Source organism: Protopterus annectens, chromosome 17.part0, assembly GCF_019279795.1.
Source record: "Protopterus annectens isolate FY-2018-M chromosome 17.part0, PAN1.0, whole genome shotgun sequence".
In the NCBI taxonomy this organism is placed as follows: Eukaryota; Metazoa; Chordata; order Ceratodontiformes; family Protopteridae; genus Protopterus; species Protopterus annectens.
In genome coordinates this window covers 327451498-327474310 of record NC_056751.1, presented here as the reverse complement: position 1 = coordinate 327474310, position 22813 = coordinate 327451498, and the positions used below count along the sequence as shown (strand labels likewise).

At 39.4% G+C, this 22813-nt stretch overlaps 1 protein-coding gene across 1 annotated transcript in view; it reads right to left on the bottom strand.

The window, feature by feature from the left end:
• Positions 1-22813, bottom strand: part of SYT7 (synaptotagmin 7) — a 1049768-nt gene that overhangs the window by 51232 nt on the left and 975723 nt on the right. The window contains exon 8 of the mRNA XM_044059178.1: positions 13662-13831. Within this exon, the coding sequence (XP_043915113.1) occupies positions 13662-13831 (170 nt within the window). The remainder of the gene's footprint in view (positions 1-13661; positions 13832-22813) is intronic.

The window sequence follows — 22813 nt, the reverse complement described above, 5'->3', positions numbered from 1 at the left end:
AATCCTATAGCATTCCATGCTTGGCTATGTTTTCAGAATTTGGAAAATGGCTTTGTGAACTTTCAGCATACATTTCTTGAACTCAATAGGTTTATAGGTAAGTATAAGCTACTTGTCCTTGAGAGCTGTTTTAAGCCTAGTTGATTTCTCTTTTAGAGGTGAGAATGAAACCCTGTACCTGGCGTGTGTGAGGTATCACCTTAGTCATTATACCAACCCCCAACCCATGGTTTATTAGTGAGCATAGCTCTTGTAATAGTGGTAGATTTCACTAAGAAAAGCATAAGCAACTGTTTATAAGTTCATAGACAAGTACTAGAATAGTTGCCGCTATGGACCATTTTAACCCTAGCCAATTTCCTTCAAAGGTGAAAATCAAACCCTGTACCTTGTGTCTGTGAGGTAAACACCTTAACCATTATGCCAACCCCAAATAGCATAATGGGTTGGCATTCCCAAGTAGGGAAAGCATGCTACCCCAAGAGTAAATTGTTTTGGATTTCTATAGATAATGTCTATGCCGAAGATCAGTGAAAAATCAGTGACAGATTTTAAAGCTGCTCCACGTGCAAAGGTAAACATTGTCTGTAAATGAAAAAGTCCAATAATACCAGTGTGTGCTGAATAAATGCTTTTTGCACACAGCCTGGTGTTGCTTCATCTTACTTCTGCTTGTTGGATTGTCTGTAAATGAGTTTTAGTTGAATACATTCCATCCTTTCCTTCACAAACATTTAAATGACTACAGAATTGTTGAACAGAATCATTGAATTTGTATTGAACAGTAGCATTCGTGTGTGTGTGTGTGTGTGTGTGTACGAATGTTTGTGTGTGGGCATGCATACGTGTATGTTGTGTTTGTTGTTTTGAGGGGAGGCACACAAACATTATTAAGGATACAGTGCACCATTTTTATAATGCAAAAGATGTAAGATTGCTTTGGAAGTTCTACATGAGAGCATGATGAGTAATATCTAAATAACATTTGGGATATGTTCATAGGTGTTTACTGTGCTAATGAGCACAAGGGCCTTTTTAGGATGAGCCATGCATCCTAAATCTCTGACAAGTTCTGAAACCCTTGATAAGCATAAGCAGGGGCCTGGGAGATAAACCAGTTACAGGTTACCTGTGTCCATTAGAGACATAAGTGCCAAGCCAGGGATGAAGTTCTGGTTTCCCATTCAATTGTCCAAGTTGCACTTGAATTGGGTTAGTGAGGAACCCTGCTTCACATGGATGGGGAGCCTGTTTCATACATGGGGTAGTCTCTGGGATACATGCCTATCTCTTCGGCAGGTCCTATTTATATCACATGCATGGTTTACGTCTTTAGAATGGGTCATTCTGGGTAAACTGTTTGTTTTGTGAATATGCAGGAGGTCTATCAGAGTGGGGACTGACAATGCCCTGTATGCCAGGCATAAATCTCCCCTCAAAAGCCTGTAGGAACAGAATACATGGATAGGGCCTTGAGGTGGTCTGCATAGGGCATTTTACTTATGCCATGTATTCTTTTAGTGAGGAATCTCTGTGGACATTCCAGTTGTTGGATATGCTTGGTCAGGTACATATCAAAGGGGGCATTGTACTCAATGATATGTCTGATGAATGCCAAATACAGTGGAACAATGACTTTCTTGGACTTAGATGCCATACCATTGTTTATAAGTTGCGCAACATAAAATGATTTCCTCACCATTGTAGACACGTGATGGTCAAAGGCTAGATTACTATCTATGTGTGTCCCTAAGTCCCTGACTGTTGGGTCAACTCTAAGGGCTGTGTTGTCAACATGATAGTTAAAAGGGATGGAAGACTTCCCAAAGGATACTATTATGTGTTTCTTGGCATTTAGTTTTAGTCCATGGCTCTGACACCAGTTGTTTTTCTGTGTCAGTTCTTCCTGGAGAACATTCAGTGTGAGATTCAATAATAGCTCCTAATTTGCAATCATCTGCAAATTTAGTCAGCCAGAGACCACTGACATTGGTCTTGACTTCTGAGAAGTAAATGCCAAAAAGGAAAGGTCCAAGAACTGATCCCTGAGGGACTGCACTTGTGACTGGACTCTTTGTAGAGGTGGACTCCCCAATTCTAATTTCCTGGGTCCTGTGTGTTTAACATTTGGCTATCCACTGGGTGACATACGGGTTTGTACCAAACCTCTTGAGTTTGTCTGAATGCCAGAGTGAGATATTGTGTCAAATGCCTTGGCCAGTGTGAACGATTTTGCCCTCATCCATTGCTTTGGTCACCTTCTCAAAGAAGTCCACCAGGTTGAGTAGGCATGATCTGCCCTTGACAAAACCAAACTGGGTTGGGTCCAGTGTCTGTAGGTTTACTGTATCTCTATTGATCATCTCCGTGATAATTCTTTCCATGGCTTTACATATAAGACTAGTGAGACTTATGGATTTGTAGTTTCCAGGGTCTGTAGATGGGCCATGTTTGTGCAGAAGAATGACTGTTGCCTTTCTCCATTCAAGAGGCATGAATCCTGTTTGGACACTACAGTTAAACAGTAATTCCAGAGGCCCTGATAGGTCACGTTTCATGGTATTTAGAAGGCATCCTGGGATATTGTCTGGGCCCATTGATGCAGTGTTCTGGTCTTAAAGAGAGCATTAAGGAACTGCTCCCTAGTGATAGCAGGGGGAGTTATACTTGATATTTCTTGAGGGAAGGATGGGGGGGGTATAGCTGGGGCTGACTTTATCAGCAAGGTAGTTTGCTGTATCTTCTCGCTCAGTATAGGTGGCTCCATTTACAATGAGCTCTGCACACAACTGTGTATTGCCTTTGAGGTTGTGGACATAAGCTAAAGAATGCTTTGTGGTTGTCCTTACCTGAAATTTGGCTTTGGTAGATGTTATTTGTCCTCTGAGTTGTTTGTTTAGTTTGATGAGAGCACTTTTATCCTGCTGGGTGCTGCACCTCCTAACTTTTGCCATGATTTTCTTTCTCCTGTTATATAGCCTAATGATTTTGTTATTATACCAGGGTGGCTTGCTTTTTGTGTTAGTTCTTTACTTCTTTCTGGTGGGTACAGCTGGCTCTATGGAGTTATTTACATGCTTGTACAGGGTTTCTGTGAGCAGTTCTGCATGGGCAGCGGTGTTCTCAGGGTTTATGGGGGCTTGACATTTTGCCAAGTTCTCACTTAATAGCAGGAGGTTAGCCTTAGAATAGTTCCTGAATATTCCAGGTTTAGCTGGGGGACCAGGTTTTATTTTTACTTCAAATTAGACAATGTTGTGGTCTGACCCTACCAGGGAAGGCTTTTCAGTAGGGGATGTGCAGCAGTCTCCCATATTAGTGAGGTCCAGATACAGTATGGTTGCACCCCTGGTTGGTGTATTGACTATCTGGTCCAGGGAGTTTGTGTTTGCAAAATCCAGGAGTCTCTGTGCCTGTGCATTTGCTGTCAAATAGGGTTCCCAGTTAATAGTGGGGTAATTAAAGTCACCCATGAATATGGCATTGGGTTGGATGGTTAGTATTTCTAATAAGTTTAAATACATGGTATGGGCTTCCTGGGTCATAGAGGGGGGGTCTATAGCTGGCAAGGAAGAGTGATATTGGATTTTACCTATAGTGATTTGAACATGGAGCAGCTCAAGTGCATTTTCCTGTTTGGCCATAGTTGATGTATATTTATTTTTGCTGTGAACCAGGACACCTCCGCCTTTAGTCCCTGTCTGTGAAGTAGCTAGCCTAAATGTGTGGAAGGCATTATAACCTTGCTCTGTTGGTGTGCTCTCTGCAGCTTTAAACCATGTCTCAGTGACCGCACAATTGTCAGCATTCTCTAGGATAAAGAGAGCTTCTAAGGAGTGGAGTTTTTTGTTTAGACTTCTAGCACTGAGCAGTAATACCTTTAGATTCTCTTGGTTTTGATTTGCTATATCGGACGTGCTTTCAGTTTGGCATTGCCTAAAAAAAGGCACTATGGAGGAAGACAGTGTTTTAGCTAATATTCAAAATTCTAGAGGGGAGAGGTGCAGACCATCCCTGGCAAAGCAGAGTGGTCTGTTGACCATCTCCTTCCATGCTGACAAATATTGCACCACCTTAGAATCACACCAGAAACTGTCAATTATTAAAATCAATCATCTTTTGTTCATAATGTGCTGGGTTTGATGAAGTCATAACCAGATGTCTGCCATTAAATAAACATGCCTGTGTTTTGATAAAACATCTATAAAATGCAGATGCAAAATTAAATAAAATACATACCCATATTGCCAGGGAAAGGTGTATCATAAATATAAATGGTGTTCTTGTGATTGTAAACAAGAGAAGTAGAAAAGTGTTGAGATAAGTTTATTCATCTCTACTTTTCAAATATAAAACCTAAGAAACGGTTACTTGTGTTGCAAGCAGAGCTGAAAATTATAATCACAGCAAGTAGTGGAAATTTCAGCATGTCATGAATCTTTTTCAAAAGAAATTGGCTTAAAGTCAGTAAAAGCAGATGGCTTCAGCAGGTCTTGTGCTGAATAACTGCAGGAATAGTCAGATTGTTAGCAATCCTAGAATCACCTGTCATAGTTACTGTCAGGCTGGAATACAACAGGTTAGGATCCAGAAGGAGGAGAAGTAAATACTGAATTTGTGATGGGTAGAGCTGGATAAAATGATGATTGAGAATGTGGTGAATAACACAGTAACATTATGCAAGACAGAAAAAAAGTGTGGACAGACAAAGTTGACAATAGAACACCCAGCAAAAACGTATTTGAATTATGAATAAGGCTATGAAGGAGAGCCAGAATGTTTATTTTAAGGCTGACAGCAAACAATGACATCTAATACATGGAATGGCATCCTTACCCATACAAAAGGAAGGGGGTTGTTAACTTATGAAACCTACTTGGACAGGATCAGAGGGGACTCTGGGAAATGCAGACAAGCTGCATTAAGAAGGGTTCAAACTGGAAATTAAGTGAATGAGGCAGAAACACTCTTCTCCTTTACAGTCAAGGATACTCGAAAATAAAAGTTTTCAGTCGTTTCCAAAAATGTTCTCATGTGACACTTGTTAAGGGAAGGAAAATGAGGACAGGCTAGTGAGGATGAAGTGCACCACTCAGTGGCTCTTACTGTCACTCATCACCCTTTTTGTTGTACAGAAGAACATGAGTTGAGGAGAGATTGGGAGAAATATGGAAAAAAAAAAAACTTATAGCTAAGGAACATGGATGGCCAGGATGGTATTTTGTGTTCCAAACTTGTTAAGAGTGTAATGGCCATGTGGCTGCTGGAGTGGGTGTTATAGAAGAGATTATGAAAAAAATAAAAATAAGCAAGTTTATGGCTGAATCAAGGTCTGAGAGGGAGAAACATTCTGCATCACTGCTGAGACTGCTGATACCTCCTTTACATATGTTGTAAACTAAAAAGAAAACAGCGTATGCTGTTTCATTTGTAAATGCAGTACTTTAAGGTGTAGTTAGAAGGGCTGCTGTGGGCTATAGTATGATTCAGTAGAACTTACATACTGAAAAGCAAGTTATTGTTCCATGATGTCTGAAGTGAACATATAAGTTGTTCCCAGCAGTTAGTCATAAAACTGAAAAAAATATTTGAATGTGTAGCCTGGTTATAGTTTAACAAGAAAGCAAAGCCAGAATAGTTTCTGTTTCACAGAATCACTGGCATACATTTAAGCTATTTCCTATATAAATAAGCACACTGTGGTATACAATGAACAGGCCTGGCCTTACATATAGGTGAACTATTCAATGGTCTATGGGTGATTTTCCCCATTTATTTAGTTTTAGAGAAATATTTCCAGTGCCTCAGCCCACTTAACTTGATGTTCGTCCCACATCAAGTTGAAACATTCTGAGGTCACAGGAGTAGAGACCTCACAATGTTCAAATGTAACCTCGAAGGTACCCAAAATAATATATGTATGTATATATATATATATATATATATATATATATATATATATATATACATATGTGTATATATGTGTGTGTGTATATATATATATATATATATATATATATATATATATATATATATATATATATAGATATATATATATGTGTGTGTGTGTGTGTGTGGGGGTCACCTTCATTTGCCCGAAAGTTCATTTGACTAAAACTCATTTGCCTGACAAGTAGTACTTGCAGGCAAATAAAAAGGATATATCCTTTTCCCCACTGTAGTGCAACCCTGGTTTTACTGAACAATGTACAATAAAAAGAGAATTAAAATCAAACTAGGCTATGCCCCCCACACCCCCCCCACCAACTATATATACTAACTCCAAGGTCGCACTGCAGTGGGGAAAGGGATATATCCCTTTTACACACACACACACACACACACACACACACACACACACACACACACACACACACACACACACACACACACACACACACTTTTTTAAATAATTGACTTGAGAAAATGCATCAAAACTGGGGACATGCTGTAGACATTGGGGAATGGCATGGTGAGTGCAATGTCATTGTGAAATATGCAGGCTGTGACCAACCAGATACTTTTAGGTAATCTTTTCTGGATTTGCGATTTGAGTTTGGGTAGATGATGAGTGGAATGGTGCCATGAGATAAGTGTTATTGCTGTTTTTTTTTCTAATTACACTGGTAGTTCATAGGTTCATACGTTGGTACTAAGCTATCGGCCTTAGGGCCTATACAAGCCTAGCCATAACAATTCCCTGGATATTTCTTCCCACAATATTTACTTCTCTGGACCCCTGTCTAGCAGGGCGACTGACATGATCCCCAGGATGAATTTCCTATCTCCCATCCAATAATCAAGGTTTCTTTTGAAGAGGGCAAAGGAGGTGCTTTGCTTGACATGTATGGGCAGTCTATTCCAGAGTATGGGGAGTCTCTGGGTCAGGAACCTATCCCTCCAGCATGTTTTGTTCATTGTGATGACAAGGTTTAGATCCCTGGAGCGTGTGGCTCTGAGGGACTGGGATTTCTTTACGTGGAGCATGTCCTACAGATCATGGTTTGACATGGCCTTGTATGTTAAGCAGAGATCGCCTCTGAGTAGACGACATGCCACAGAGTATAGCTGGAGTTTTTTTAGACGGTCAGCATATGGCATCTGCTTTAGCCCTGTGATTATTTTAGTGAGGTATTTCTGTGGCCTTTCCAGTTGTTGCAGATGTCTTGTGAGGTACATACCAAACGGGGCATTATACTCTACAATGGGTCTAATGAGGGATGAGTACAGTGGGACAATGACCTCCTTTTTTCTGGATGAAAAGCCTTTAATGATGAGGTGTGCTGCATAGAAGGATTTCCTGACTGTTGTGGCAATGTGGTTATGGAAAGTGAGACTGCCGTCCACCTGTGTCCCTAAGTCTCTCATCACACTTTCAATGTTTAGTGTACTGCCACCTTTGTGGTAATTCATGGGTACATGTTTTTTTACAAAGGGGATAACTATACATTTCTTGGCATTAAGCATGAGCCCATGGCTCTGGCACAAGGCATCTGTTTCTGTAATGCCCTTTTGTAGAATATCCACATCATTTGGGGAATCAATAATGGCTCCCAGTTTGCAGTCATCTGTGAACTTTGTTAGGCAGAGTCCCTTAGTGTTGGCATGTACTTCAGAGAAGTAGATGCCAAACAAGAGTGGTCCCAGGACTGAACCCTGAGGTACTCCACTTGTCACTTGTCTGGCGCTGGATTTGGAGTTGACTACTTTTACAGTTTGGGTTCTGTCAGTAAGCCAGTTGGCAACCCATTGAGTGATGTAGGGATTTATGCCCAGCTTAGTAAGTTTATATATGATTCCAGAGTGGGGGATGATGTTGAAGGCCTTGGCAAGGTCTAGATAGGCTGTGTGGACTGCCTTACCCTTGTCTATAGCTCTGGAGACTGATTCAAAGAAGCCAATCAGTTTCAGGAGACAAGATTGGCCCTTCACAAACCCAAACTGGGTGGGGTCCAGTATTTTAAGGTTGTCAATGTCTTTGTTTATAAGCACCATGATAATGCATTCCATGCCCTTGCAGATCAGACTCGTCAGACTGATGGGACGGTAGTTTCCAGGATCCAATGTGGATCCCCCCCTTGTGAATAACTGGGATAACTGTAGCCTTGTGCAACTCAGTGGGCACGAAGCCTGAGGTGAGGCTATGATTAAAAATGACACTTAGGTGAGGTGCCAGTTAATTTTGTAGTTCATGTAGTACACAACCTGGGATGTCATCTGGTCCCATGGATGCCATATTCTTAGATTTGGAGAGTGCGGTTTCTACCTGTGTGGCCATGATTACCAGAATTTGGCAATCTTTTGGTAGTGAGATGGGTCCTTTAGGGGGTGAGAGGGGGGGTGACGTTGGCACTAAATCGATCTGCCAGGATATTGGCAATATCCTTGGGATCAGTATATTTAATGCCATTCTGTTGAAGTTCAGAGCAGATCTGAGCATTGCCATTTAGATTCTTGACAAAACTATAGAATGCCTTGTGGTTGTCTTTGGAATATTTGGCAATTTTATTTTTGTAACTAGCTTTTGAGGATTTTATGAGGGAACTCGGTTTCTTACTGAGGCTGGTGGGGTTTTTTTTTTTGCCTCTTGGGGTTTTCCTCTTTTCTGCAACAGTTTTTTCCTTCTGTTGTATAGTTTGTTTATAGCAGGGGACCACCAGATTGGCTTCCTTTTTTTGGAGGGAGAGCATCTTGGTTCTATTTGGGATGGCACAATTCATGCACGAGTGGATGTGCTCGTACAGTGCCATAGTGTAATATTCTGCAGTCAAACGTTCAGATCCCATCTGCATGGGTGTCATGAAGTTTGTCACTTCTGACTTCAGTAGCATGAAGTTGGCTTTGGAGAAGTTTTTTAAGAAGGTTTCCTTACTGGGGGGTGGGGGTGGGATGTGGATGTCAAGAGTGATTTGCTTATGGTCAGTCCTGACCAATGAGGGGGTGACCACTGGTGTGGAGCATCTAACTCCCATGTTGGTAATGACCAGGTCTAGGATATTGGAGCCCCTGGTGGGACAATGGATTAGTTGATCCAGGGTGTTGGAATTTATGAATTCCAAGAACTGTTGGGAAAAGGAGTTTGGTACCCGAGTAGTTTTCCCAGTTAATGGCAGAGTAGTTGAAATCAATCAGTATTAGGGTGTTTGGTTGTATCTTAATATTTTCCAGTATGTTTAGAAAGGTGTAGTGAGAATCTTGGGGCATGGTGGGTGATCTGTAGCAAGCTACAATTTGGATTACAGTCTTTTTCCTAGTGTTAGTTGCACCTGGAGAAATTCAGATGCATTGTGTTGGGCAACTAGCTTGGAGGTGTGAATATGGACACTCCTCCACCTTTAGTGTTTTGGTCTTGGTTTTGTGGCCAAAAAATGTGGTAAGAGTTGTAGCCTGGTATTGAAGGTGTGCTCTCAGGAGCCTTGAACCAAGTCTCAGTTACTGCACAGATATCGATGTTCTCCATTTTTAGGAGTGCCTATTGAGAGTGCATTTTGAGGTTTAGACTTCTAGCATTGAGTGGCATTACCTTCAGATTTTGCATGCTTGTATCTGTTATGGTGGCGTTTTGTCCTTTGAACCTTGCCTAAAAAAGTCACTATAGGGGTGGCAAGAGCTTTAGCCAGTAACCTGAATCCCAGGGGTGACAGGTGCAGACCATCTCTGGCAAAGCATCGTGGTTTGTTGATCATGTCTTCCCAGGCATACAGATACTGGATCTCCTTTGAATGACACCAGAAGCTTAGCCAATTGTTGAAGTCAATCATTTTGTCCTTATACTGTGGTATAATTCTGGGCGAAGGCAGGATGCTACTCAGGGCTAGGGTCATACCTGCCAGGGCCACATGATCCAAGAGCTCTTCCATGTCTCTTTTCATGTAGTTCAGGGAGGTACATTTCAAGTCATTTACTCCAGCATGGACAATGACAGAGTCATATTTGTACTTGTGGAATGACTTGAGTGCATGCATTATGTGGTAGATCCTGGCACCTGACAGGCAGCTGACTGTAATTTTCTCCTTGTTCAGCCTGGTGAGTGGGACATCAGTGTGCCTGACTATAGAGTCACCCATGACTAAAGTGTTAGGTACATTGTCTTGCCTTAGCGGCTGTTGTTGGGTGGCACACTGGTGTTGTGAGCTATGTGTCACTTTGGTTGTGACTGGTGTTTGTTTGCTTTTCCGCTTTGGAAGTCCTTGTTGCTTGGGCAGGTTAATGTTAAGGGCCTCCACATATGTGGGTTTAGTGTTGCTATGTGTGGGTGTTGATGGTGTGGGTTTTGAAGGGCTATGAGTTGCTTGAGGTGTAGTGCAGGTGTTAACCTTCTCCTCTTGACTGTCTAGCACAATCTTGGCTGGAGAGAGTTCATCTATTGATGAACTAGATAATATTTTGACAATATTTCTCTGGATTTGTGTTAAGTAACTTGATTGGAATTCTAAGCTGCACAGCAACTTATTTGTGCAGACTGTGGAGCACATCTGATATGCAGATAGTTGATGAGTGGAATGGCATGGTGGCATGTTATTACTGTTTTTTTTTTTTTTTTACAGAGATCAAAGAGATATCCTTGGCAATATTTCTCTGCCTTTTGATTTTAATGTGGACAGTGGAATGTTCATATTTTAGGCCTGATTTACCTCTACATAGGATGCCCCTATATTTGGAGGTATGCCTATTTTCAAGCGTGATTTAGCCCTTTGTGCCATTTTCTGAATATCACCATCACATGTTATTTTTGAAGCTGTCTACTACACAGAAAACTTGACTACATGGCCAACATACCTGTGGCAACAAAAATGAAATAGGGCACACATTTTGCATCTCCTTTTCTGAAGCAAAAATAAAGTTGTGTTGTAGAATTCTGCAGTAAAGTTTACTAAAATCTAAATATTTTACACTGTTTATTTGGTAATGTGCTAATTTGTTCCATCATTTTTGTCACTCTATTTTTTTAAATATTTGTTTGAGATGTATCTCACATTCCTATTGAAAGTAAAAGCAGTTAAGTGCTATTTGGCGTTCAAATTTTATATTAATTAGATGTTCAGATTTTTAACTGCATGAACCTACTTTTCTAGGGCATTCATTCCTATTTTTCAATGTCTATAGGCATTCTGTGCAGGTGAAATAACATTACACAGCCATCTGTCATCATGGCTGTAACAGCTTGGTGGGGGTTGGGGTTGGCTGGATGAAAGTAACTGACACTCTTGTCATTTGCTTAGTTTAAATAGTCAACATCTGGCTTGTAGTACTAGTTGGAATTTGGGAAAAGCAAGATGAGCTACTCAACTGGACACCTGATATGCACAAAGTAGACATAACTGCTATGTTTATCTTCTGTGGAAGACAATGACTAGCTGCCTGCTGCTGTTTGCTTATTACTTTGTCTTTGCAGGATTAATGTGATAATGTGAAGCAACGTGCAATGTTTCAACGTGTGTCAATTGTTTGTCTGAACAAAGATGAAGTGCATTACAGGCTCAACCTCTTTTATCCCAATGAGAAGTATGGATTGTACATAGAAGTGGGTTTAACTGCTTGGTGGAGCTTGCCTGGATGAAAGTAAATGATCCTGTTATTTGCTCAGTTTAACAGCCATCAATCAAAAAGGTAAAGGATAAATGCATCACAGAATACCCAGACATTCAGAAATTCTGGGGCTGGTGGCCTTCACACACAAAGGATGTATAGGTGGATTTTCACATGGGCTTAGTAATTTTCTTTGCCCTGAACCCCACCTAACCTAAAAGCAGCCCTTCTCATAGAAGTGCACAGAGGTTGATGTACTTGTGTGGTGAGGTGTAGACAATGTCATTATTTCTTTAATATTCCCCCAACCTCAGAAGTCATTTATACTTTCTGTCGGGCAGGAGACAGTGCTGTCATTATTTCTTTAACTTTTCTCACAAACTTCAGAGGGGTACACAGAGGATCACTGTAACTTTTTTAGGAGCATTGTAAGGGTCTATGCTCATCTACTGAAAACAATAAAATGTGAATGACTAAATCTCAAATGGAAAACAGTGAAACATAAAAGCAGTGAACAAGGACATTATCAAAAAGAAAATCAAAAGGCCATAGTCAGCCAACATCACAAACAAAATCAACCAAGGTGGGGGGCTGTACCCCCGACACCCCCCCCCAACTATATATACCAACTCATAGATTGCACTACAATGGGGAATAGGGCAAAATTAAAACGTTTCCCTTCGCTTATCATATGTATCACATTACTTCCTGGTTGTTGGCTAACTGTGGCCATTTGATTAATTTATTTTTGTTGATGTCCTTGTTCGCTTTTTTTGTTTTTACACTAGTTTTGGGGAATTTATTTGTTTTGTTGGCTTTTTTTGTTTTGCTCTTTTCCTTTTGAGATTTAGTCATTCGCATTTTATTCTTTTCGGTAGCTGAACATGGACCCGCAGTGTGCTGCCTCTAAAACTAACATGTTGGAAATATTACTGAAATGATTTATCTTTTTTTATTTTCCTTGCAATCAAGTGTCTGATGCATATACAAGTCTCTATCTATTTGGGAGGGAGCAAACTGGCTTGCTGTTTATATGTCTGACTGCAGATATGTTATGGTCAATTTGTTTTTTTTTTTTTTTTCAATTTTGTCTCAGTCTGAAATTAGTAGGGTATACAGAAGATGGCTGTCTTTGGGAGGGGTAGACGATAAAGAGGCATGCTTTCTATAAGTATAACAGAAGCAGCTCAATATGTGACTGTCGATATTTGTGCCTTAATTTTAATCCCAGTTTAATATTAGAAAGGGATACACATAGTGACTGCCTATTTTGAGACTGGAAGCTAGGGAGCAGGTAGTACTTTGATATCTGATGTATGTATCTTCTCAAACATCTATCTTTTCAGATTATTGTGAAATGGTGTTTTGTTAGCTTTGAGTATTAAAAGCTGAATACAACTTATTTCTTCTCCTTGAATAAAATGGATTGAGTTTGTTTTTGTTACTCATAATTTTTGTTCAGGCCATCACTGTATCAAAAGGTTGGGAAAAACTCTAAAATATCCCTCAGAAAACTTATAATCCCGTACCTTCTGGAGGCTCAGCAGTCCCCAGATTAGTTTACAGTGTAGTCTTGTTCAGTTAGGATGTGCAGAAAGGAGCAGGAAAAAAACAAAGTTGAAGAATATGACTAAATTTCTTCCTTTGATCATAATTTTTCTTTACACAATCACTGGATAACAAAGGTTGTTCAAAATTTTCTAAAATGTACTTCAAAGCATCTTTAACCCCTATGGCGTCTGGGGGCATTGTGACACAAACCTCTGGCTTAATACACTTGTTTTCTTCACAGTTATCAGAGTGAAGTCTTTCTCAAAAAGAACATGTTAGATGAATGAATAAATAATTGCAGGAAAATAACTGAAGAGTAAGGCCCACTGCGAGAAAAAGTGAGATAAAAGTAATATGGAGTGTGATTAGGTCCAGATGGCTCAGACAGCAGAGGAAGCTATGGAGCCTTTCTGCTTAGGGCACCAGTTCACCTATGGCAGGACCTGATAATGAAAAAGCTTCAATACAAAATTACTGAAACAATATCATAAACAGTGTACCACCCCGTGAAAATAATTCTGATCCTTTAGGACTTTCACATATCAGAGTATGAGGGTAAAGTATGAAAAGCATCTCCTTACACTTCCATCACTGCAGGGTTTTAACTCCTTCCAGAAGGTCTGCATCTGTGTCAAGTCTATCTTGTTGAGTGACAAAGACACTTCCCCAATGGGGTCATTCCGACTGAATCGGTCATAATCAAGCACTTGAAGATATAACACTCGCTGTACCACCTTATCATATGGGAAACCTGCAAGAAATGAAAAGCAAAGAATTATTATCAGTACCTTAGTACATGTCATAGTTGAAGTATTTGCGCTTCATAAATATAAAATGAATGTTTGCACCACCTGAATAATTCACATTATGTGAAATGTCAAGGTTTGCATTTAAATAAAACGTCTTAATGAAGTAGCCTAAGGAATGACTATAACTGCTCACCTATTGTCAAATACAAGCATTCCCAAGAAAAAAAAATCTAATTTTATGGGGAACTCTCCAATACATACCTATGAAAGAGCTAAAGAGGTATTAACATTAAGGATTGTTCTTTGAATTATTTTGCTGAAGAAAATATAATTTTTGTGTGAGAGTAATGTAAATGACTACGAAAAATGAGAAGGTGATTATCAGTTTATGGCACCCTGCTGCTTACAGCTGAAATAATTCATTTTTTTAACACACACATAAGCCATTATATCCCATAACATAACCATGAAAATTAATTTCTTTTGCAGTTGGCGGCAATGCAGAGGTAGTCAAATTACTGATAGGAAAATTATCCTTTCTGTGCAGACTTGCATGTTAAAGGCCTTGCAGTTTAGCTGCAGCTCACCATGAGATGCATTTCATTAGCAGAAGGTACAAATCACTTTTTGCTTCAGAACATACTATTTTCATATGAAAAACAATGCAAGGACAATACACATACTACAGAATGAAAAGGAATTAGAAAATTACCATACATCTGTGCAAACATATAAATTCAACACACACACATACGTGTGTATGTGTGTATCATGTAGATATATATATATATATATATATATATATATATATATATATATATATACAGATTCACTTCAGAATCTTGAAATTCTGAAACATTGAATTTCATATGATCAAGACCATATAACCGATGTTTCAGAATATCAAAATTCCGAAACAAACCCCCCCCTCCCAAAAAAAACAAAACAAAAAAAACTACAATTTAAAAGTTTCTGTAAGGGAGCAAGCCCAGCGCACCCCCCACACCCTTGCTACTTAAATATTCAAACTCTGAGATCGCACTACATCGAGGAAAAGGGGAATCTCCCATTCTGCGCTGTATGCAGATCACCGTTCACAATGTCAGGATTCCAAAAGTTTGATCATATGATCTCGGACATATGAAATTCGATCTTTCAGGATTTAGGCATTGTGAAGTGTTCCCATATATATATATATATATATATATATATATATATATATATATATATATATATATATATGTATATATTGCCGCCTTACTTATATTTTGGTGGAATTTAATCTGGTTTGTGTTTTCTATAGTCAATATATGTAACCTGTGTGTTTTCAGTCTTTTGGGATTCAGGATTTTGAGTTTTCAGGATTTTGAATTTTTCAGGATTTTGGGCTTCCAGATTATGAAGTTTTATAAAATTCAGGATTGTGATATTTCAGGATTCTGAAGTGAAACCATATGTGTATGTATATATATACATATATATATATATATATATATATATATATATATATATATATATATATATATATATAGGTCTACTGTACAAGTTCAGGTTCTTAAAATGTCGACTGACAGAATAGTGAAACCAAATCAGATCAGTGAGAAGATTGACAATGACGATGGGCTGGAACATCGCCATTTCAGAATAACAAGCAGCAGCAGTAGTAGGTGACTGCAAAATCACCCTACAGCATGGATTAGAGTTTAGCCCTTTCTCTGCTAAAGTGCAATCTCGGAGTTGTGATATTTAATTAGCTTGGGGGGGTGTATAAGGTCTTGGCCTATGCAAAACTGTTTTTATTGTTCCGCACCATTGACGTTTTAAGTTTGCAATGATCTGGTCAAAATGTTTTCACAGCCAGTGTTCTGGTCCATCAATCTTCTGATGTAGATCAATATGTGTATACATATCGATATCTATCTATATATATATATATATATATATATATATATATATATATATATATATATATATATATATATATATATATATATATATATATTACACATATACACACACACACACACGCATATATCAGTCTATATATATATATATATATATATATATACATATATATATATATATATTTTTTTTTTTTCATTTATATGAATGTGTGTGTGTGTGTATATATATATATATATATATATATATATATATATATATATATATATATATATATATATATATATATATATATATATATATATATATTTATATTTATATATATGTGTGCACATATATACACACACATACACACATATGCAATGTGGGCTAAATCTTGAAAAGAAAAATATTTGCTGTGTTTCACTGCCATGGAAGTTTCACTCTGAAAGTTTTATACCATTTAGTTTCACTTTCTCAGTCACTTGTTCACGTTAATTAAACAACACACATTTATTCATAGTAAATCCATAGAGGACATGTAAGTAAACACCAGTGATATTGCTCTTCTCTACTACAGTGGGGAGGGGGCTACGCATGTGCAGCTAAGGAATGCTGTAATGTGGCACCACAAGTCACTACAGTGATTGCAGTGGTTTTACTCTTTACATACAGAATGACAAGCATAAATAGCAAAAGGTTGTCCTGTTATTGTAGACTATTTTGTTGGCAGTACAGTCTCTATACAAATAATACAAGCAGGTACACATATTCATATTATTAGATTTATGTAAAGTGAAACCCTGTTGACAAAGGCAGCTTACCACACATTTTCAGAGTTCTGTGTATAACCACTAGCTGCCTATAGGCCTAGAAACTGCTGTTATTCTTCCTAATGCTGTTGCTTGGTTATACAGTATAGCTTCCCTGCTCTGCCTGACATAGCATATTAAATGGCGGCACCCTAAACCAATGCAAAATGGATACCTCTTTATATTACATCTAGGTAAATTAGGTCTGGTTTCATGAATGAAAGTGAATTGCTTTATTTTGCAGACGTGCATATACAATCAGAAGTACAGTTTATTATCTGTGACAGTAGCACAAGGTAAGAGTAGCAACTGCCCCATTCACAAAGTAATGAGGGGTACGATCAGCCCATCCCAACTGCTCTTTAATCCAACACTAGTTTTTATAATATAGTATTGCTTTTCCTGTCAAACCTGAGCACAGTAGCACTCCCTGTGTGGTCTAACCTGTAGAAATTGTTTGTTACACTGTACTAAACATGTTTCTATAGTTTAAATGTAAAAAAAAAACATATTTTTTAACTAAATCCTGAGCACTGTAACACTCCATGCAGGCAGGGTATAAACTGTAGCAACTGTTTGCTACATTTGTAGAAAACAGTTTGCTACAGTTTAAACAGAAGATTTTTTTAAAACAAGAAACATCTTTATTAAATTATCACTTATGTCATAGGTGATCATAAATTTATATAAATGAAAACAAATCATGTTGCCATAATTTTAGTTGCAAACATTATGCATCACTTCTAATCTATCCAGTCTGTTAGTCAAACATTATATCCTGGCTGCTTTTAAGCCTCGTTCCTCGTCTGCATGTATTGTTCCCACAGTATGTAATTTGCTGCTACCCTTTTCTAAAGATACCATTTCCAGTTGTTTTATCTCTGTTACTATATTCAATCCTTCTAGTACAGTTGGTTTAAACTTTGATTTACGTTTCCTAGTAACTGTTTTTCTTGGCAGCCACCATAATTAAAGTCAGCAAGGCCTCACTATGTCTAGATAATTCCAGTTCTGTATCATAGCTAAAAAATCATTATCTTAGTCATACTAATTTTCAATATTTCTGATAAAGTAATCTGCAGGGATTTTTTAAAGTCTGTCAACTCATTATACTCCCATAAAATATGTCTCCAGTTCATAGGTTCATAGATAGGTACTAGGCTATCAGCCCAAGGGCCTAAGTAAGCCTAGCCAACAAGGTTCCGTGGCTTACGTCACCCAAGAAAGTTAATTTCCTGTGCCCCTGTTGAGCAGAGCCACAGAAGTGATCCCCGGGGTATATTTCCTATTTCCCATCCACTCATCAAGATTTTTCTTGAAGAGTGCTAATGAGGAACTTTGATTGACATAGATGGGTAGCTTGTTCCAGAGTATAGGAAGTTTCTGGGACAGGAATCTATTCCTCCAGCATGTCCTGTTTATAGTTGTGACAAGGTTTAGGTCCCTAGAGTGTGTAGCTCTCGGGGATTGGGATTTCTTTAGGTGTAGCATGTCTAACCACTCTGGGTTTGACATAGCTTTATATGTTAGGCAGAGATATCCTCAGAGTAGGTGATATGCTACAGAGTAAAGTTGGAGTTTTTTGAGACGGTCAGTGTAGGGCATCTGTTTGAGGCCAGTAATCCTCTTTATGAGGTACTTCTGTGGCCTTTCCACCTGCTGCAGATGTCTTGTGAGGTACATTCCAAAAGGAGCGTTGTACTCTATAATGGGTCTTATGAGTGCTGAGTAGAGGGGAACAATGACCTCTTTTGTCCTGGATGAGAACCTTATGTGCCACATAGAAGGATTTCCTGACTACTGTGGTGATGTGATTATCAAAGGAGAGACTACTGTCCACCTGGGTCCCAAAGTCTCTTATCACACATTCGGCATTAAGTAGACTGCCATTTATGTGGTAGTTCATGGGTACAGAGTTTTTACCAAAGGGGATGACAATGCACTTTTTGGCATTAAGCTTGAGGCCATGCCTCTGACACCAGGTATCTGTCTCAGTGAGGCCCTTCTGTAGGATGTTCACATCATTTGGGGACTCGATTATGGATCCTAGTTTGCAGTCATCTGCAAACTTCGTTAGCCAGAGGCCTTCTGTGTTAGCCTGTACTTCAGAGAAGTAGATACCAAACAGGAGAGGTCCCAGGATTGAACCCGGTGGTACTACACTTGTCACTGGTTTGAAGTCAGATTTGGAGTCTGCAACTTTTACAGTGTGGGTTCTGTCAGTGAGCCAGCTGGCAACCCATCTTGTGATGTAGGGATTTATACCTAGTTTAGTGAGTTTAAAAGTCCAGAATGGGGGATGGTGTCGAAAGCCTTGGCGAGGTCAAGATAGGCTGTTTGAACCACCTTACCCTCGTCTACGGCTTTGGTGACTGCTTCAAAGAAGTTGATCAGGTTCAGGAGGCATGATCTGCTTTCACAAACCCAAACTGGGTGGGGTCCAGAGTTTGGAGGTTAACATTGTCTTTGTTTATGAGTTCCATGATGATACGTTCCATGGCCTTGCAGTCCAGGCTCATCAGGCTAATAGGACGATAGTTCCCAGGATCAGTGTTGGCTCCCACTTTGTGGAGTGGGATAACTTTTTCTGTGTGCCATTCAGTGGGCACAAAGCCTGACGTAACACTATGATTAAACATGGTGCTTAGGTGGGGAGGCAGTTCGTTCTGAAGTTCATGTAAAATGCAGCCTGGGATGATGTCCGGTCCCATGGATGCTGTGTTTTTGGTTTTAGAGAGTGCAGCTTTTACCTGCATAGATGTGATTACAGGGACTCTGCATTCTTCCTGTATAGATATGGGCCCTTTAGGGGGTGAGATGGGGGAAAAGTTAGCAATGAACCTATCTGCCAGGATGTTGGCAATATTAGTTGGTTCTGTAATTTTCATGCCGTTGTCCTGTAATGCAGAGCAGATCTGGGTGTTGCCATTGAGATTCTTGACATAGTTATAGAATGCTTTGTGGCTGCCCTTAGAATCAGTCATGATTTTGTTTTCGTAGCTAGCTTTGGAGGATCTTATAAGGGATCTCAGCTTCTTACTGAGGCTGACCAGACAGCTCCTCCACTCATGGGATTTTACTCTCTTTTGCAACAGTTTCTTCCTTCTGTTGTAGAGTTTGTTTACGGCAGGGGACAACCACATTGGCTTCCTTGTTTGGAGGATAGCATCTTTGTTCTGTTTGGGATAGCACGATCCATTCACTTGTGTAAGTGCTTATAGCGCATTTGTGTAGGATTCAGCAGTCATAACTGTATTGTTCATCTGCATGGGTGTCATGAAGTTTGCCACTTCTGTCTTAAGAAGCATGAAGTTGGCTTTGGAGAAAGTTTTTACTGTGGTTTCCTTAATGGTGGATGAGGGCAGGATGTGGATATCTAGGGTGATTAGCTTATAGTCGGATCTGACCAATGAGGAGTTGACTTCAGGTGTGGAACACCGGTCACTCATGTTGGTAATAACTAGGTCTAAGATATTGTTACCCCTGGTAGGGCTGTGGATAATCATCCAGGGCACTGGAATTTATGAATTTCGGAAAGCGTTGAACAAAGAAGTTGGTACATGAGTAGTTTTCCTGGTTAATGATGGGGTAGTTGAAATCACCCATTATTAGGGTGTTTGGTTGAACCCTAATATTTTTCAGTACATCAAGAAAAGAGGAGTGGGAATCCTGGGGCATGGTGGGGATCTGTAGTAAGCTACAATTTGGATTGCAGTTTTGCCCAGAGTTAGTTGCACTTGGATAACCTCGGATGCATTATGCTGTGCAACTAGCCTGGAGGTGTGGATATCCTTAATGAATACAGACACATGTCTGCCTTTAGTGTTCAGGCCCAGGTTAGATGGCTGAAAAGTGTGGTATGAGTTATAGCCTGGTAATGCAGGGGTGCTCTCTAGAGCCTCGAACCAGGTCTCAGTCACTGCACAGATATCGATGTTATCCATTTTAAGGAGTGCCTCGAGTGAGTGCATTTTGAGATTTAGACTTCTAGCATTGAGTAGCATTACTCTCAGTTTTTGCTTGTCTGTTCTTGTTACAGTGGTGAATTTGTCATTTGAACCTTGCCTAAAAAAGGCACTATAGGGGCAGCAAGACCTCCAAACACAACAAAAATGACACATAGCCCACAGACTCAATGTGCCAATAAACTACAGCCCATAAGGCAAGAGATTGTCTTCCCTATCAAGGACTGATATTAGAGTATACACAAAGAGAAAGAAATAGGGAGATCCTAAACAAAAGATCAGCACTGGTAGAGTTTTTAGTAGAATCTAGAACAGAAGCTGCTGTTAAAAAAGAAATAATTATTAGAACATATAAAATATACTGCATGATAACCATAAGAATCAATCAGTGGAGGTTAGAAAGGATAGGGAGTTGCCTCTTTCTTCCCCATTATACCTCCAACATTTCCTATCGATCCAAGGAAAAATTCTTTGGAGTTGTCTTGGGGTATAAAAATACACATGCAAACACTTCCAAGCAAAGCTCCTAAATCTTCTACACTTTGTTGCATATTTGGGAGACATACACAAATCCCCCATTGTTTCTTTGTGAATTGCTTATGCAATCTCTCTTCCCAATCCTTTCTAACCTCCACTGATTGATTCTTATGGTTATCATGCAGTATATTTTATATGCTCTACTAATTATTCCTTTTTTAACAGCAGCTTCTGTTCTAGGTTCTACTACAAACTCTACCAGTGCTGATCTTTTGTTTAGTATAGTACAGTTTTGTACCTACCATAAATGTAGATGTTCGAGGATTCCCTTGCTGCAGTCCTGACAATTAATACCAGAGGTACTAATCCCCAGATGTCAGAAGACCCAAAAGACAAGTCCCAAAACAACCTGCCAAAAACATGTACAATATATACAGTAATATATACAAAACTGACAATTGGGTATAGTCAGCGTCCCAGTCGGCCCGAATACCAGAGTATAAGGCTGGCGTCGGTCATGGCCGCAGACTGGCGTCAGTGCGTCCAGGGTACTAATGCGCATGACCGGCGTCATTTCCTCAGTCTTTTCTTGCCCCAGATGTCAGAAGACCCAAAAGACAAGTCCCAAAACAACCTGCACCAAAAATACCAATATATACGTAATATATACAAAAATATAAGCATGTAAACTCACCTACAACCACCCTGAAACACAGAGGGAAGGAGGGAGGGTATTGGACTGCAGCAAGGGAATCCTCGAACATCTACATTTATGGTAGGTACAAAAACTGTACTATGTTCTTCGTCTTCCTTGCTGCAGTCCTGACAATTGGGTAGAATCCCAAAGCAGAGGTAAGGAGGCTGGCAAATTATAAAGTAGCAGGAGCTGACAACATGCCGCGTAAAACAGCTGTGGCACAACCAGCTCTAGTCTTAGACTATAAACCCCGGTGATAATGCCTAGAGAAAGTATGCACTGAACTCCAAGTACCTGCCTCCAGAATCATGGTTGCCACCCCTTAGAAATGCTGTTGAAGTGGCAGTAGCCCTAGTGGAATGAGGCCTAATCAGCTGGAACCTCTTTGCCATGATGGGAATAACAAAATGCAATGCAAAGCCAATCCACCTAGAAATAGTTTGTTTGACACAGGCTTGCCCTGTGAACTTAAAGCAAAAGAAACAAGTAACTGCTGAGACTGCCTAAAATCTTTAGTCCTGCTCAAATAATAAAAGCAGTCTTCCATGACAAATATTTCAATTCAGCAGTAGCTGCAGGCTCTGACATAGCATATTAAATGGCGGCACCCTAAACCAATGCAAAATGGATACCTCTTTATATTACATCTAGGTAAATTAGGTCAGGTTTCATGAATGAAAGTGAATTGCTTTATTTTGCAGACGTGCATATACAATCAGAAGTACAGTTTATTATCTGTGACAGTAGCACAAGGTAAGAGTAGCAACTGCCCCATTCACAAAGTAATGAGGGGTACGATCAGCCCATCCCAATTGCTCTTTAATCCAACACTAGTTTTTATAATATAGTATTGCTTTTCCTGTCAAACCTGAGCACAGTAGCACTCCCTGTGTGGTCTAACCTGTAGAAATTGTTTGTTACACTGTACTAAACATGTTTCTATAGTTTAAATGTAAAAAAAAAACATATTTTTTAACTAAATCCTGAGCACTGTAACACTCCATGCAGGCAGGGTATAAACTGTAGCAACTGTTTGCTACATTTGTAGAAAACAGTTTGCTACAGTTTAAACAGAAGATTTTTTTAAAACAAGAAACATCTTTATTAAATTATCACTTATGTCATAGGTGATCATAAATTTATATAAATGAA